Raw genomic sequence first — 16,358 nt, 5'->3', positions numbered from 1 at the left:
GTTAATAATCATTGAATTTAGCAATTTATATATTAATTTATTTATTAATATGTCTTAACATATTATTTTTCCAAGTTTGGTATTGAGTTTAGAAAAAATAAAGGTGCTTGTTTAATGTTATATTGCCAGAAGATTAAAATTAGCTCAGAGATGGATACTACTCAATAAAATGCATTAAAATTATAGAAAAATAATAACAATTTTCTGCAACCTTCAGTTTAGTAAACTGCATAATTTTTAAGGTAATTTCTTTCAAAAAGATGAAAAATGTAAAAGATACATTTTCCTGGAGTTTTTTTGGGGTAGTTCTTAAATGATTTTTTACAGGTGTAAATGCTTTTATTCCAAGTTGCATGTTTATACTCAAAATTTGGATATCTTCCCATAACTTTTTTCTTGAAATACTGGTGGTGAAATATTCTCCAGCGTATAAAGTTATAACAATTACATGATTGGCTTCTAATAAGCCAATCTGATAACAAACTTTATCTGATAAAACGTTATTCTGATAACAAACGTTATCAGAATATGTATGAGTGATTTGCCAATGTACAACGAGTATGTATGTTGTTTGGTAACAAATATAATTTACACATAATACTTACATATAAGTTGCATATTTTAGTCTTTAGAGTTGGCAAACGATTATTGTTAAAATGTTTTTTTTGCTTTGAAATGGGAAAATTTGACTTTCACTTCTCGGAAAAGTTATGGCCCACATATCAATCTTATCACGCAAAAGATACAAATGATTAATATATCAGTGAATAAAACAATCTGAATTACTTCAACATTAAACTCTGCTTGATATTAATTAGAATGAAGTTTTTGATATATAATAAAACTATATCATTATGTAAACTTGAATCTACACAAAACACACTCAAGTCTGTTTATAAATGATTCTGGTAAACTGATCTTTCTACTGTGTAAAAAGAGTCAACACTATGCATTGTTTAATGACTCAAATGTTGTATTTTATTATTTTATACTATCAATAACAGTCTTTCTTATTTATGGATTATGTAAACCATCTGAGGAAAATAGGCAAGAGCTGAAGTTGGTATCTTACACAACAATGATGTTCATCACCATAACAAGTTCAGGGGATCAACAGATTAAAGATGTTCCTTGTAGAGTTAAGTATCATCTGCATTTCAATGGTTTGACATGCTGATCTCCAGGAATATGTTTGATTAGTGAGATCACTTTTCTTTTATCACTTTCAAAATAGAAGCCTGTTATGGAATCGTTTTTGAGAACAACTATTCTCAGGAACAGCTTGTGTTTTTAGGCAGCCTAGGACCATTTAGTATGGCATCTTGCACAAATACTGTGCACTAATAACTTATTATTAATCTGTACATTTATTATTAATGTTTTAATAGGGTGAATGATGTACACTGATAAAGTTTATGAAGATGTCATTTCAAGTAAAGATAACACAGCACAAATGATCAAAAAGCAGCCTTACAAGAAAAAGATAGTATGGTTTAATGCAATTGGTTTTCTCATCCTTCATATTGGTACTCTGTATGGCACTTATCTTCTATTTTTCTCCTGCAAAACAGTTACAATGATCTATAGTGAGTATTTTTGACATTTTTATCTTTGTTATTTTTCTTTAGTTAGTGTTGATAGTTTATGGATGGTACTTGTAGAAAGGTAAAAAATTGTGCAAAACAAAAAAAAAATGTCTGTATTAGGTCAGAAACCAGACCTTCACTAATTTGTCAAAGAACTTATTTTATTTTGTAGTTATAATTATTATTTACTAAGTACATTCCATTATCCCTCTCTTTTACAAAACTTAGAATATTTCACAACTCCTCTTTCAGAGATCTTTTTCATACTAATTATTTCCTGTCAGTATACCTATACTGACAGGAAATGTCAGTATAAAAAAATGGAAAAACACTAAAATGTTTTTCCATTTTAGTTAATGGAAAAACATGAATATGTATTTTTTATGAAAAGGGTTTGTCAAAAGCAGAACTAAATAGTAAACTGACAAATGGAACTCTACTTTTGAAGTTATGTAAAATTGTTCTTAAGAATAATGTAAATAACATTTGCTATTTATGAATTGATGATACATAGATAGAGAAGTTCTATCTACTTATTCCAACTTAGGGTAAATTTTTCTTTTTGCAAAGTCTCCTTTTTACAAATTGATTCAAAAGATTTAAAAATATGATTATATAAAAATTTGTAAAAATACAAATTTCATTCCATTAGTTTTCTTTACTAGAGTTTGTAGGAACATTTTCATTCTACCGTGTTACAATTGAAAAGATTATATAGAGTTTTTTTTGGTTTTATTTTAAATTTCATAATGCCTTATTTTTTACATCCTTTTATGATTTTTTACGAATTAATACCTTGTATTTTCATTTAGTTATTTAAATGCTATATTCTGTTAATAATAATAATTTGTATATTTGTTTGTGCAACAGAACAGCTATATAAAACCTTCGTATGTTGCACAATATTACACAAAAACATATACACTAATTACAATATCATTAAAATAGTTATAAGTCAACAACTCATAAATTAAAATCACAATATTTAAAATACAATAATAATAATAGCAATTATAAATTCAAATATAGCAAAAATAATAATTAGAGTTTTAATTATGGTGGTTATGGAGTGATAATAAAAACATATAAATTAAAATATACAAAATCAAGAACAAAATATTAATACGGATACATTTTAAATATAACAATAACTTATAATTAATAATCTTTTAAAAATAACAATAATTCCAAAATCATAAAAATGAACATTATTACTAGGGTTATAATTATGAAGAAAGTTAAAGAATAAGCTTAAGAATTTTTAAATTGTATTTTCATGTTTCGCCTCCACCATCCTTATTGTAACCTTAGCACCCCAGATGAACAAAAGAACCTAGGCAGCAAGGAACGAATTGTAATTGAACTACTAAATATAAAGGGAAAAGGAATTAAAGAAGGACTAAACCATTCCAAATTTTTAATAAAGGTCTTCTCATCTTCCCAAAAGCTTAGCTTATCCTGGAACTTCATTGCAATGCTGGTACACTGATGAATCGGAGACATGGTAGAACCACTGGTGTCACAAATTGTCTAAAAGACCTCACTGACCTGGCCTGGTTTTGTAAGACAACTTGGTAATGTGTTGGAAGTTTATTGTGCAGAGCTTTATAAAAGAAAATGATATCAAAGTATGTTCTTTTATCAGAAATCTGGAAAGTTCTAATTGCCTCAACGTATCTTCTCTACCACTTTCAACAAAACAATCTTTAAATTTAAAATGCAACCAGTTCAAGAATCTATTCTGAACACCCTCAACCAGATCAGCGGTAAAATTCCGTATATTGTTCCACACTGCAGTTGAGTACTTCAAGCTGCACCTCACCAAAGATTTGTATAAGGTTACAAGTGGAAATACTGTTAAACCGTCCACAAATCCAAAGGACAAGACCAAGGTCCCGGCGTGCTTTATTGACAATCCGAGCAACATATTCGTGATAATACAATTTCGTGTCAAATTCGAGGTCCTCAACCAATGTTTCAGCGACAATAGCGTGTGTACCAATCCTATAGCTGAAAACGGAGTTCAATGTCTTACGAGAAAAGTCAAATGTTTGGTCTTCTGAAAATTTAAGGGCATACAATTGTGGTTAGCTCACTCAACAACTCTGTTAATATTCGATTGTAGCAACAGGTGATCCATACTACTCCTGATTGGACAATATATTTTGACGTCTAAGGCAAACATCTAAAAATCGCATGTCAAAAGATCCCCGATATCATTTATAAAAATAATAAAAAGAAGGGGACCCAAAACAGAGCCTTGGGGCACTCCAGACTTAGCCAAGAAGGATTCCTCAGACATTGGTCCACCAAGACGCACATATTAACATCGACTAGAGCTACCGCCGAAGCGGTTGATCTAAATACAAACCTATAAGCGGACGCCGTTAGAATGAAGCGTCCGCTTCAGATCACTGTCTGCAGCATATACTTGTCGAATTTTGATTAGAAAGATGATGACATAGCAAGATTAATTTCTGAGCTTATTATTTCTGGAAAATGGCATACCACAAGGTTTGCCGCTGAGCGGTACTTTGTTTACCATCGCTATTAATAAATTAATATCAGCGATTCCAGTAGAAACCAGCAAAAGCGTCTATGTTGATGATTTGGCAGTTGTGTATGCCAGTAACAAGACAGCTATGGTGAAATAAAGGCTCAGATAAAGAGATGTTATTGAGACTGTATAAGGCATTGGTTCAATCGAAACTAGACTACGGATGTATTGTATATTCATCCGCTAGGAAGTCGCATTTAAGAATGTTAGACGTAATTCATAACAGCGGAATAAGATATGCGACAGGCGCTTTCGGCACAAGTCCGGTGACTAGTCTAATGTCCGAAGCCGGAATACTGCCACTACATTATAGAAGAGAGATCCTTTTGCTAAGATATGCAGCAAATATATGGGCCTTTCCTGCCTATATAAATAACAAACTTTTTAGCAACCATCCTTTGGCTGCATTATACGAACATCGTGCTACCTATTCCAGACCAGCCGGAATTACGTATCACGAATTAAGAAGAGAACACGAAATTGCTATTCCAGATACATTAGCAATTTCTACGAGAGAAATACTGCCATGGCTCTTGCCAGCGGTAAATACAAGGTTGGATCTCTCTCAGAAAGAAATAAAAAAGAAGCCAGCAGTGATCATCCAACAGGAATTTTTAGCAACCGTCAGTATAGCTACGAAGAACATATTAGAATTTATACTGACGTTTCTAATACCGAACATGGTATTGGAAGCTCCATATATGTAAATGGAGAGCCCATTTTTGGAAACTGCCAGATTGGCCAGAACTGAATTGCAGAACTTACTGCCATACAGCAAGCTCTTCGGTACACAGAACACTATTGCAAAGAGAGAGTACTGATATATTCAGATTCTCTAAGTACACTTGTTGCAATTCGGAACAAGAACACTAAGGATGTCCTAATTGCAAACATCCTGTCCATTTTGTACGTTCTAAATCAACGATGACAGCGATGCGTATTTGTGTGAAATCCAGGGCATGCTGGTATTGCAGGTAATGAAAGCGCAGACGGAACTGCCAGAAAGGCAACAATCTGCGATGTTTTGGATGCAATTCCTGTAAGGGTGGCAGATGTTGAGAACTGTCTAACATAATAAGAAACAATTGGAATACTGATTGGAGGAGTCTAAATACAGAATTAAACTCAATCAAAACCTCTCCGTATAAATGGAAAAGCGACGTGAAGTTGACTCGCCGAGAACAAGTGGCTGTGACCAGACTTAGAATCGGTCACACGCGAATAACAAATTCATATTTGTTAACCGGCGAAGAGCGGTTTGTTAACCAATGTGCGGTGTTTGTAATAAAACACTTACAATAAAGCATCTAATGGAACAGTGTACTATATATGAGGACCTCAGAAAGGGGTTCCTGTTAAGAAATGATATTGCTGCTGATTTGGATAATGGAAATGAGGAAAAGATAGTTGCTTATTTACACGCCAGTGGACTTCTTAGAAGTCTGTAAAAGCGAAAAATTCAAAGCTGTATTAAACAAACTCTAACAGGTAGTTTATATATATATATATATATAACGAAGTCTCGAAGCGTGGCACGTATAGTGACGGGAGGTAGCCCTCTTGTCTAGGCCACCGTGGCTCGCCTGCATCCAAGAGCAGCGAGTAGGGGTGTGTCCAATGATGGCATGGGGGACCCTCAAGAGTGGACTTAGGGCGCGAGGCTATGGGTAAGCGCAATGCATGCCTGTAGCTAAGTAGGTCATGACCGTGAAGGGTAGCCTCCCCACCCAGGGGCTATTTGGCCTGAGCAGGTGGTCACATTGGGAGGACCCCGATGGGTTACGTCCTACGGGACTGTTTATAGGGGGGAGTCAACTGCCACGGCATCCTGAGACAACTGATATGCTGTTTAACGGCGGTTCTGGTCGCCCCGAGGGTGCTTAAATAAATAATTAAACGAGCCATGTAGAAGGAGATAATGGTATTGTAAAGAGTTGTATATTCTATTTATTTTATTTGTGATTTTTCTCAATTCTTTTAAGATTGGGGCCCTTTACACCCCATAAGTGTTGTTTTGTATTTTGTTGTTAGATTAATGTTTTCTGTGTACTTTGTGCTTTTATATAAAAATGTAAGGGCCCTTTACACCCTTACATGTGACGACCCTGATGGTGATACTATCCTCTTTTTAAGAGTGTGACGAGGGCTAATGACCTTAGCAGTCGATGCCCGTAAAACAAAGAAAAAAAATAATGATAATAATAAAATGCCCTGAGGTAGGTAATCCCCACGTCCGGAACACAACATCTACGTTCCACGACCAGGGCGGTAACAGCTGTACTTATGCACAATACATATAGCTGGCTAACGGGGCTCCAAGTAAATTCCTCGGATATGCTTTTCCTTTTTGACCTGTATCCATCTTCAGGTCACCAGAAGGACTAGGTTTTTCGGCCACCTGCAGGATATGAACAATTAAACGATTAGGAAGTGGACAAATACCATATTTAGAGCTGGCGATATGGCGGCCAGGATCAATGTTATTGCAGGTGTAACGGAGACCCTTCCGTTGGCCACATGCCCCCTGCGATGGCAAGCATGTATTAATGGTGCCAATGTATGTCGGTGCATGGGAGTTCTGAAAACTTCGGTGAGTAGGAGCCTGGAGTCAGTGCAGAGATTGCGCATCCGCTCTCTGCCAGGACATATGCCGGTTTCACCGGAGTACCGGATCGACCTCCAAGGTTAGTAGTCCTGGAGTGGGGGTGTACCTCGGCGGCTAGCCTTGCTATAGAAGGGACCAACTCAAATGAACATAAATGAACATACATGAACAAACAAACGTGGCAAAGGGTGCACATAAACAACCTCGTTTAGAAACATCCGATTCACCACAAGCGAAAAGGAAAAAAGTAAAGAATCAGATAAAATTAAGAGAGATGCTGATAGAATCTGTAAAGACATAAAGAAAAGTCTGTTTGGCTATAATGTACCTAAGCCAAGACTTTTAATTATTACGAAGGAGAATGGAAACTTTCAAAAAGTTAGTTCATTCTTAATCGCTAGAGAGATTGCTAATTGTGCTGGTGGTCCTGTTAAAGAAATTCAGAAAACTTTTAATGGATTGCACGTCAAAACTATCAACGACAGTCAAAGCCAGAAAGTCCAGGCATTGAAGAAGATCGGTGAATTTGCGGTATCTGTGCAACCGCATAGCACCCTTAATACATCAAGAGGAGTTGTTTGTCGCGATATTCTAAATTGTACAGAAGAAGAAATTGTACAAGAAGTGGTGAAGTTGTTCCTTCGGTCTCGCATGTTTTGACATTTAATAGGCCTACCCTTCCTGAAGAGGTACGAGCCGACATAGATCGACTTGATGTACGAGCTTTTATTCCGCAGTCTATGAGATGCTTTAAGTGTCAACGATTCGGACACAGTGCAGCTAGATGTGAAGCGCAGGAAATATGCATATGTGGAATGAAAACACATGAGGGTTATCCATGTAAAGGCCCTCCAAGCTGCATTAATTGTAAAGGGCATCATAACTGCCGATCAAGGAACTGCCCAGTATGTAAATTGGAAACGGCCATTCAGGAAGTTAAAACGTTTCAAAAAGTGAGTTATCCTGAAGCGAAGAAAATTGTTAGTCAATGTACACCTCGACCATCGACCACTTATGCAGAAGAAGATGCTGCCCCTTCCACGTCTAAATTTAACGTAGAGCAGTTGCTTAATACGATGGCACCAAGTCTTGTGACAATATATACGTCTGTCCAATATCCTGAAATCGGCCAATGAGGGGTTTCAATTGGCCAGTACTGTTATAGCCACCTCATGTATATGGATTATATAAAACTTCTTTCTGACACCAAGAAGGGTGTCTAGGTTAAGAAGGGTTAGGTTGGTCGAGAAATTCAGTGTCGACATACGTATGAGGTTTGGTTTAGAAAAGTATAGAGTTAATGACATGATAAAAGTAGTTTGGTCGCCAATGGATAATTGTAGTGTGCCGTTCATGGATCCCCCTTCGGTGATGACAGCTGTGCAGCGTGGGGAAACCTACCGGTATCTTGGCTTCATTCAGGGTATGGGAATCAGCTACAGCCAAGCAAAGGAGGTTCTTACATCTGACTTCAAAGCTCATGTGCGTGCTTACATGAAGTCGCAGTGGAGCGGAGACAGTAAAGTAAAGAACATCAATACCTACGCTGTACCGTTGGTTGCCTACAGTTTTGGAGTTCTGATATGAACGAGAACGGAACTTGAGGGGCTTAATCGGCTTCTTAGAAGTGAGTTCACGGAGCACCGAGCACGTCACCCGCGCAGTTCTACAGCTCGCTTCCATCTGTCCAGAAGCATGGGTGGAAGAGGTGTCGAAGATTTCCTTAAGGTTCATGCGAAACAACTGTAGAACCTCAGAAATTATTTTCAAGGGCGAAGCGAATCCAGCGTGTTTCATCGGGAGGTGGTGAAAATAGATGAAGGTCTGACCCCACTCCACCTTAGCGACAATGACTATCCCCCACTGAACGAGGTTCCTGATGAGAGACATAAGATGGAACCCATGAAGCTCACCCCCGCATGGTGCGCGGGTGAGCTTCATGGGAGATTTGTAGTCTCCGTGGGAGGCTCTCGCTTGAACTTCAGGACATCAGCGTAGCGCATGGGCTGCACTGGGGCTTGAACCACCTCAGAAAGGTCTTTAGCCTCCTCGGACTTTAAGGCTAAGGTCTCAAAGCATTCTTCCACAGTAGAAAACGCCACTTTTAGCTTAGTCAAACTAGGAAGAATGGTCTTCCACGTTACGAAGCTGACGCTGCCGGGATGCGCCAAAAACTGAAACCAGTAGTCCAGGTCCTCCTGGCCTGCTTTAGGGGCAGATCTGCCAGGTCTGCTCTTTGCTTTCTTGAATGCGTTTTCTGCAGGGATCCTAGTTTCCTTAGTGTACTCAACTTTAGTTCAAACCCCAGACTTAGGTTAAATTATGAACTCCAGTTTGGTCCACTAGGGAGAGGCGGAAAGACCTCCTACTCCCACTCGGCTCCATTGCAGAGTCCCGCGTGACATTCACCTCATAAGCCATTGTCGGGATGCCGCTACACCTCAAAGCTGCAAGGTATCCCATGCCCATCGGCAGTACATTCGCCGTTCCGCCGACAGCTTTTACAAACGTAATCACTTCTATTTAACTAACCGTGGTTCGCTGCCAAAGCACCTTTACCTTCGGTCAATCAAACTGTTCAGGCGGACCCTAGCCGCCCAGGTTGCTACTCTACTAAATCTCTTCGGTCGCTCTACGTTGGGCGAGGAATCGAAGGAAGCCAGCCACAACTGTCCAGTCTCTGCGAGTCCTCCAGTTGACTCGCAGATCAGAGAAGGAGTTTATTCTCTCAAGTTCCCTTACAACTCTGCTACGCTCAGCTTCGTACCTGGGGCAGACATACAGGACATGGTCCACCGTATCATCGACCCTTCAGTCCGGACACAAACTGGAGTCAGCCAAACTAAACCTAGCCTAACTATCTCTAAAAGCACCTCGTCCTAAAAGAATTTGAGTAATATGCCGATTGGGGTAAACCCAGGTAATCGCTCGCAAATCCCTAACATTTGGAAAAATACCATGCTTGTATCGACCAGTAGAAGAATCGTTCCACCTAGCTGTCAAGAGTCAAAACCTTGGTCTTCAATTTAGCACAACGCCCTTACGTTTGAAGGCCTCTCTTCTTGGAAATATACCGCTGGCTACGATCTGTAGCCAAAATATCTAAGGGTTTTATGCCGGCGATCACAATGACTGCCTCTCGTGAGACAGTTCTGTAGCCAGTGACAACAGCTAGCAATAGAAGACGCTTGGCTCGCAAAAGAATGCCTCTATAACATTGGAATTGTAAACGATGAGCCCAGGCGGACACAGCGTACAGCATTATGACCTCACAGACACCTTTGTAAAGAATACGCATGGTACGGAAATCTAACCCCCAGTCAGGATGGATGACTACGGACACCGAAGAAAGCATCGATGGCCTTCTTTGCTACAAACTGGAGGTACTCTTTGAAGAGAAGCCTCTCATTAAGGATAAAACCCAGATACTTCTGAACGGTAACTTACCTAATTGGAAGGCTGTCCATCACAACCCGCGGATAACGGGTTGCAGCTAGGCGACCCTTCAAAAAAATCATAGTGGTTTTCTCCGCACTGAAAACCATCCTATGCTGAAGACTCCACAACCTTAATCCCTTACATGCCTGGGTCGCTACCTAGAGATAGAACACTGACCTTTGGACAACATTTAGACAGGATCTCTCCTACCTCCGAACTGCCGTCATGAAGGACGACAGTTCTATCGTTGAAGTAACTAGAGAGAGTTCTAATCTCATTTAGCGTGCAACCACGCTGCTGCAGTTGAAACAAGGCAGAGGGCCACCACAAGTTGTTGAACGGCCCGGGTATGTCCAGAAAGACACCGAGTACATACTTGCACTCGCTGGCCGAAGCCAAATTCATAACTCTGAGAAGCGAGTTCTCTGTGCCTTTACCGGGGCGGAAAATATACTGGGCGGAAAATATACGTGACTAGGGTTTTTAATATGTTGCGTTTTGTTGGGCACTTCCCAGCGTGCTGAAAACGTGGTGTGTTAAAATTTCTCATGAGATGCTGCACATGAAGTTATATTTCTTTACGCGACAGGATGCAAGTCAACGAAGATCATGTTTCCGACACGAACTTTGATGGAGACCAGCCCCTTACTGGAACACACCGTGATACTGTGGGGTATCACGCTTGCCAGTCTTAAATATGAGCCTACACTGAACCTTAAACGTTGCCTCATCCAAGTCAGTCAGTGTTCTGTTCTCGGATGAGAGACAAGGTCAAGGAGTCCACCTTGACCTAAAATCGACTGCCGGTGAGTCCTTGATGATTTGGACCGTCTCCTTGTTTTCAGCGACAACTAACAGCCCTTTGCTGGTCTCCTTAATATCCTTGATCTTAAGCTGATTTCGGTCACCACGAAGGGTTGCCGTAAAATTACGCTTCAGGTCTTGGCTCGTGGTCTTCGAGACCTCTATCTCGTTGACAAATAGGACCTCCGGCTTCTTAGCCGCCTTGTTGGCCTCGCGGTTGGTCTTAAGCATATCAGCGTAGCGCTGGGACTTGGACAACTTTGGAACCGTTTTCACCTCCTTCGGCTTAAAGGCCAAAGCTTCAAAGCACTCACACACCGGCGTAAAAGCCTCCTTGATCTTAGCAAGGCGGCGAAGAATCGTCTTCCTCGTCCCTACACTAACGCCGCCGGGACCGACAAGAAGTCTATCAAGTAGTCCAGATCCTCCTGGACTACTTTAGTCAGCAGGGTAGAACTTCCAGGTCTGTCCTTCGCCATTTTGAATTCCTCAACTACCGGGTTGGGTTGCACTGGGTGGGTGGCCTCGTGTCCAACGCCTCGCTTACCTCGTTCTCTGAGAAGTTTGTTGACGGTACTGGCTCAGGCTTCCTCTTCCGCCTGGATTTCCTCACCTCCTGAAATTCGGACATGGCTGAAGATTCCCTAACGCCAAACACAGTAACACCTAGCAGGCTGACAGACTCTCGCTGTCTTCCTCGTAGCTGAGAACTCTGGGCAAGCCCACAAATGTGACTACTACCTGCAGCGATCACGGTCAGTCGGGAATTTCTGTATTCCCCTGTCACTCTTTGTACCTCTCGGCCGTTACTGGATCGATTGGGTGCAATACGAGATCGTACGGCACGAAACCACAGATTACGGCCCTTGCTCTGAAAACAGGCCAAGCAGAACTAGGGAAAAATCCTTGCTTGTTATAGGGTCTTACGACCAGGAGTCGCCACCTTTCAGCCGCGATGAGGCGGGTACGCGTCGTATAAATGTAACCCTTTTACCTCTGTAGCAGTAAGAAATGACAAGCCTAAAATAGACAAGTGCTAACTGTGCCAACAGCCTGATAATCAGCAAAGCCTTGATACTCCTGGAAGATATACACACGACCAGCAGCCAAAAAAATAAATGATAGTATACCAACGCACAGTAACTCTGGACGCACTCAAGGAGACCACAGTGAATATTCAATAGAAAAAAAATTATTAGAAATTGGCATACCACAAGGCTTGCCGTTGAGCGGTACCTTGTTCACGATCGCCATCAATAAAGTACTAACCATTCCAGCACAGAAAACAGCAAAAGTATTTATGTAGATTATTTGGTAATTGTGTATTCTAGCTACACTACAGCTGTGGTGAAGTACAAATTTCAACTAGCGATAAACGCACTGAATGAAGTTGCGAGGAATAATGGATTCAAATTTTCACCAGAGAAAACGTGACAAATATATGCGCCTCTTCTACCCATATAAATAATAAAACTTTCAACTATCATCCTTTGGGTACATTATATGAACATCGGCTACCTATTCCAGACCAGCCGGAATAAAGTATCACGAATTGACAAGAAAATATGAAATTGCTTTACCGGAGAGGTTAGTAATTTCTACAAGAGAAATACCGCCATAGTTTTTACCAGCAGTAAACACAAGACAGGATCTCTGTTCTGGAAAAATAAAAGAGAAGCCAGCTGTAATCATTCAACAGAAATTTTTATCAACCGTCAGCAGTTACGAAGTATACATTAAAACTTTTACTGATGGTTCTAGAACCTTGCACGGTGCTGGATGCTCCATATATATGTAAATGGAGAAGCCCATTCTTCTTGGAGAAGCCGTATAAGTATTTATATGGCAAAACGTTTTGCCACACAGCAAGCTCTTCACTACACGAAGAGAGTGCTAATATGTTCCGACTCTCTAAGTGCACTGACTGTAATTCGGAACAAGAACATTAAGGACGTCCTTATTGCAAATATCCTGTCCATTTTGAACGTTTTAAATCAACGAGAACAGCGATGCGTATTTGTATGGACTCCAGGGCATGCTGGCATTCTAGACAATGAAAGCGCAGACGAAGCTCTCAGAACAGCGTCAGTCTGTGATAACCTGAATATAATTCCTGTACGAGTGGCAGATTTTAAAAATTGTCTAACCAACACAATAAGAAACCGGTGGAGTAATGATTGGAGAAGATTAGGTACCAAACTAAACTCAGTTAAAGCTTCTCCATATAAATGGAAGAGCGACGTGAAGCTGACTCGCCGAGAACAAGTGGCGGTGACCAGACTTAGAATCGGTCACATGCGAAAAACAAATTCATATTTGTTAACCGGCGCAGAAAGACCAATGTGCGGTGTTTGTAATAAAGCACTTACAGTCAAGCATCTAATAAAAGATTGTACCGTATATGAAGACCTAAGAAAGGAGTTCGGTCTTCGAAATAGTTCTGCAGCCGATCTGCAAAATGGAAATGAAGAAAAAATAGTTGCGTATCTGCACGCCAATAGACTATTAAGAAGTCTATAAGGAAATTAAAGCTGCGTTAACGACAGAAAAAAATGAAATACTGATGATCCCATCTTTTTTTTTCTTCAGTCATTTGACTGGTTTGATGCAGTTCTCCTAGATTCCCTATCTAGTGCTAGTCGTTTCATTTCGGTATACTCCTTACATCCTACATCTCTAACAATTTGTTTTAGATATTCCAAACGTTGCCTGCCTGTACAATGTTTTCCTTCTACCTGCCCCTCCAATATCAAAGCGACTACATCCCTAATAATTTGTTTTACATATTCCAAACGTTGCCTGACTGCACAATTTTTCCCGTCTACCTGCCCCTCCAATATCAAAGCGACTATTCCAGGATGCCTTAATATGTGGCCTATAAGTCTGTTTCTCCTTTAAACTATGTTTTTCCAAATGCTTCTTTCTTCTTCGATTTGCCGAAACACCTCTTCATGTTTTTATAACTCCAACAGACTCAATTTTTTTTTTTTTTAAAGAGGTAAACAATCTGTTACAATCAAATAAGTTACAATTTTTAAAAAACCTATTTGCAGAACAGGGTTAATCATTTTGAAACTGAAATACATTAAAATCTTTATTTTGTTTTTGCCTTCAGTCATTTGACTGGTTTCATGCAGTTTTCCGGGATTCTCTATCTAGTGCATTTCATTTCGGTATACCCCTACATCCTACATCCCTAATAATTTGTTTTACATATTCCAAACGTTGCCTGACTGCACAATTTTTCCCGTCTACCTGCCCCTCCAATATCAAAGCGACTATTCCAGGATGCCTTAATATGTGGCCTATAAGTCTGTTTCTCCTTTAAACTATATTTTTCCAAATGCTTCTTTCTTCTTCGATTTGCCGAAACACCTCTTCATTTCCCACTTTATCCATCCATCTGATTTTTAACATTCTCCTATAGCACCGCATTTCAAAAGCGTCTAATCTTTTCTTCTCAGGTGCTCTGATCGTCCAAGTTTCACTTCCATATAAAGCCACGCTCCAAATATATACTTTCAAAAATCTTTTCCTAACGTTTAAATTAATTTTTTATGTAAGCAAATTATATTTCTGACTGAAAGCTCGTTTCGCTTGTGCTCTTCCGCATTTTATATCAGTCCTGCTTCGTCCATCTTTACTAATTCTACTTCCTAAATAACAAAATTCTTCTATCTCCATAATCTTTTCTCTTCCTACTGTTATATTCAGTGGTCTATCTGCAGTATTTCTACTACATTTCATTAGTTTCGTTTTGTTCTTGTTTATTTTCATGCGATAGTTTTTGCGTAGGACTTCATCCATGTCATTCATTGTTTCTTCTAAATCTTTTTTACTCTCAGCTAGAAATACTATATCATCAGCAAATCTTTTTTTTGGTATCATGAAAATAACCCTCGTTTTGAAGTCTGATGGAACTTTTCCATTTTCGTAAATATTATACACCAGTTTGTGTAATCTATCTATCGCTTCCTCATCTGCACTGCGCAGTAATTCTGCACGTATCTCGTCTATCCCAGGAGTCTTTCTGCCATTCTAATCTTTAATCCTATCTTGAATTCATATCTCAGTATTGTATCTCCCTTTTCATCCTCTTCTGCTTCCTCTTCTTCCTCTATAACACCAGTTTCTAATTCATTTCCTCCGTACAACTCTTCAATATATTCCACCCATCTATTGACCTCTTCTTTCGTATTATAAATCGGTGTACCATCTTTAATTAATACATTATTAGATTTTTATTTATGTACCACAAAATTCTCCTTGACCTTCTTGAATTCTCCGTCTATTTTACCAATGATCATTTCTCTTTCCACTTCTGAACACTTTTCTTTAATTCACTCTTCTTTCGCTAATTTTCACTTCCTGTTTATAGTACTTATCTGTCGATAGTTCCTTTTTACCTTCTTCATCACTAGCATACTTATAAATTACTAAAGTGCAAAACTTAATAAGTCAGTCCCGTCTTTCATTCTTTTGCCCACCCGTATTCCCCCACAATATTTACTTCTTTGCCTTTTCCAATGCTTGCATTCTAATCTCCAACTATTATTAAATTTTCATCACCTTTTTGTGTGTTTAATTGCTTCTTCCATTTCTTCGTTTACACACTCCACCTCATCATCACCATGGGTACTTTAAGCATATAGACGTTAAGAATCATTGTAGGCTTAGGTTTTGATTTTATCCGTATTACAATGATTCTATCCCTAAGCTGTTTGAAATACTTAACTCTCTCTCCTATCTTCTTGTTCATTACGAAACCTACTTCTGCCTGCCCTTTATTTGACGCTGAGTTAATTATTCTACAATCACCTGACCAAAAGTCGTTTTCCTCTTTCTCCGAACCTCGCTAGCTCCTGGTACATCTACATTTAACCTATCCATTTCTCTCTTTAAATTTTCTAACCAGCCAACCTTTTTTAGACCTCTAACATTCCACGTTTCGACTCATAGAATATTATTTTTTAAATTTGTGGTGACCCTTCCTTAGTAGTCCCCATCCGAAGATCCAAACGAGGGACTAGATTATTTCCGGAACATTTTACCAAAGAAGACGTCTTCATCTTTGTTACATGAAAATAAATGCGAAGAGCTATATTTTCTTTGGAAAAAACCAGCAGTAGTTTTCCATTGTTTTCAGCTGCGCAGTACGTAGAAGATTTAGTGACGTTGATATCGCCGTTTACGTAAGTTCTCCTGACCTACTCCCTTAACAACTACTGAAAGAGCTGCTGTCCTCTTTCAGGAATCATTCCTTAGTCTGGCTCTCAACAGATACCTCTCTATTATGGTTGCTCCTTTTGTCTAGCTGCACTGTATCACTGACTACTAGCTCCCTCACCATCAGCAAGGTCTCATGATT

General features: G+C 39.3%; 1 protein-coding gene across 1 annotated transcript in view; it reads left to right on the top strand.

The window, feature by feature from the left end:
- Positions 1-1,396: 1,396 nt before the first annotated feature.
- The window catches only part of LOC142317460 (acyl-CoA Delta-9 desaturase-like), a 34,744-nt gene continuing 19,782 nt past the window's right edge, over positions 1,397-16,358 (top strand). The window contains exon 1 of the mRNA XM_075354027.1: positions 1,397-1,586. Coding sequence (XP_075210142.1) covers positions 1,397-1,586 — 190 coding nt within the window. The remainder of the gene's footprint in view (positions 1,587-16,358) is intronic.

The sequence above is a fragment of the Lycorma delicatula genome, chromosome 1, assembly GCF_047948215.1.
Source record: "Lycorma delicatula isolate Av1 chromosome 1, ASM4794821v1, whole genome shotgun sequence".
Classification (NCBI taxonomy): Eukaryota; Metazoa; Arthropoda; class Insecta; order Hemiptera; family Fulgoridae; genus Lycorma; species Lycorma delicatula.
This window is presented reverse-complemented; position numbering and strand designations above follow the sequence as displayed.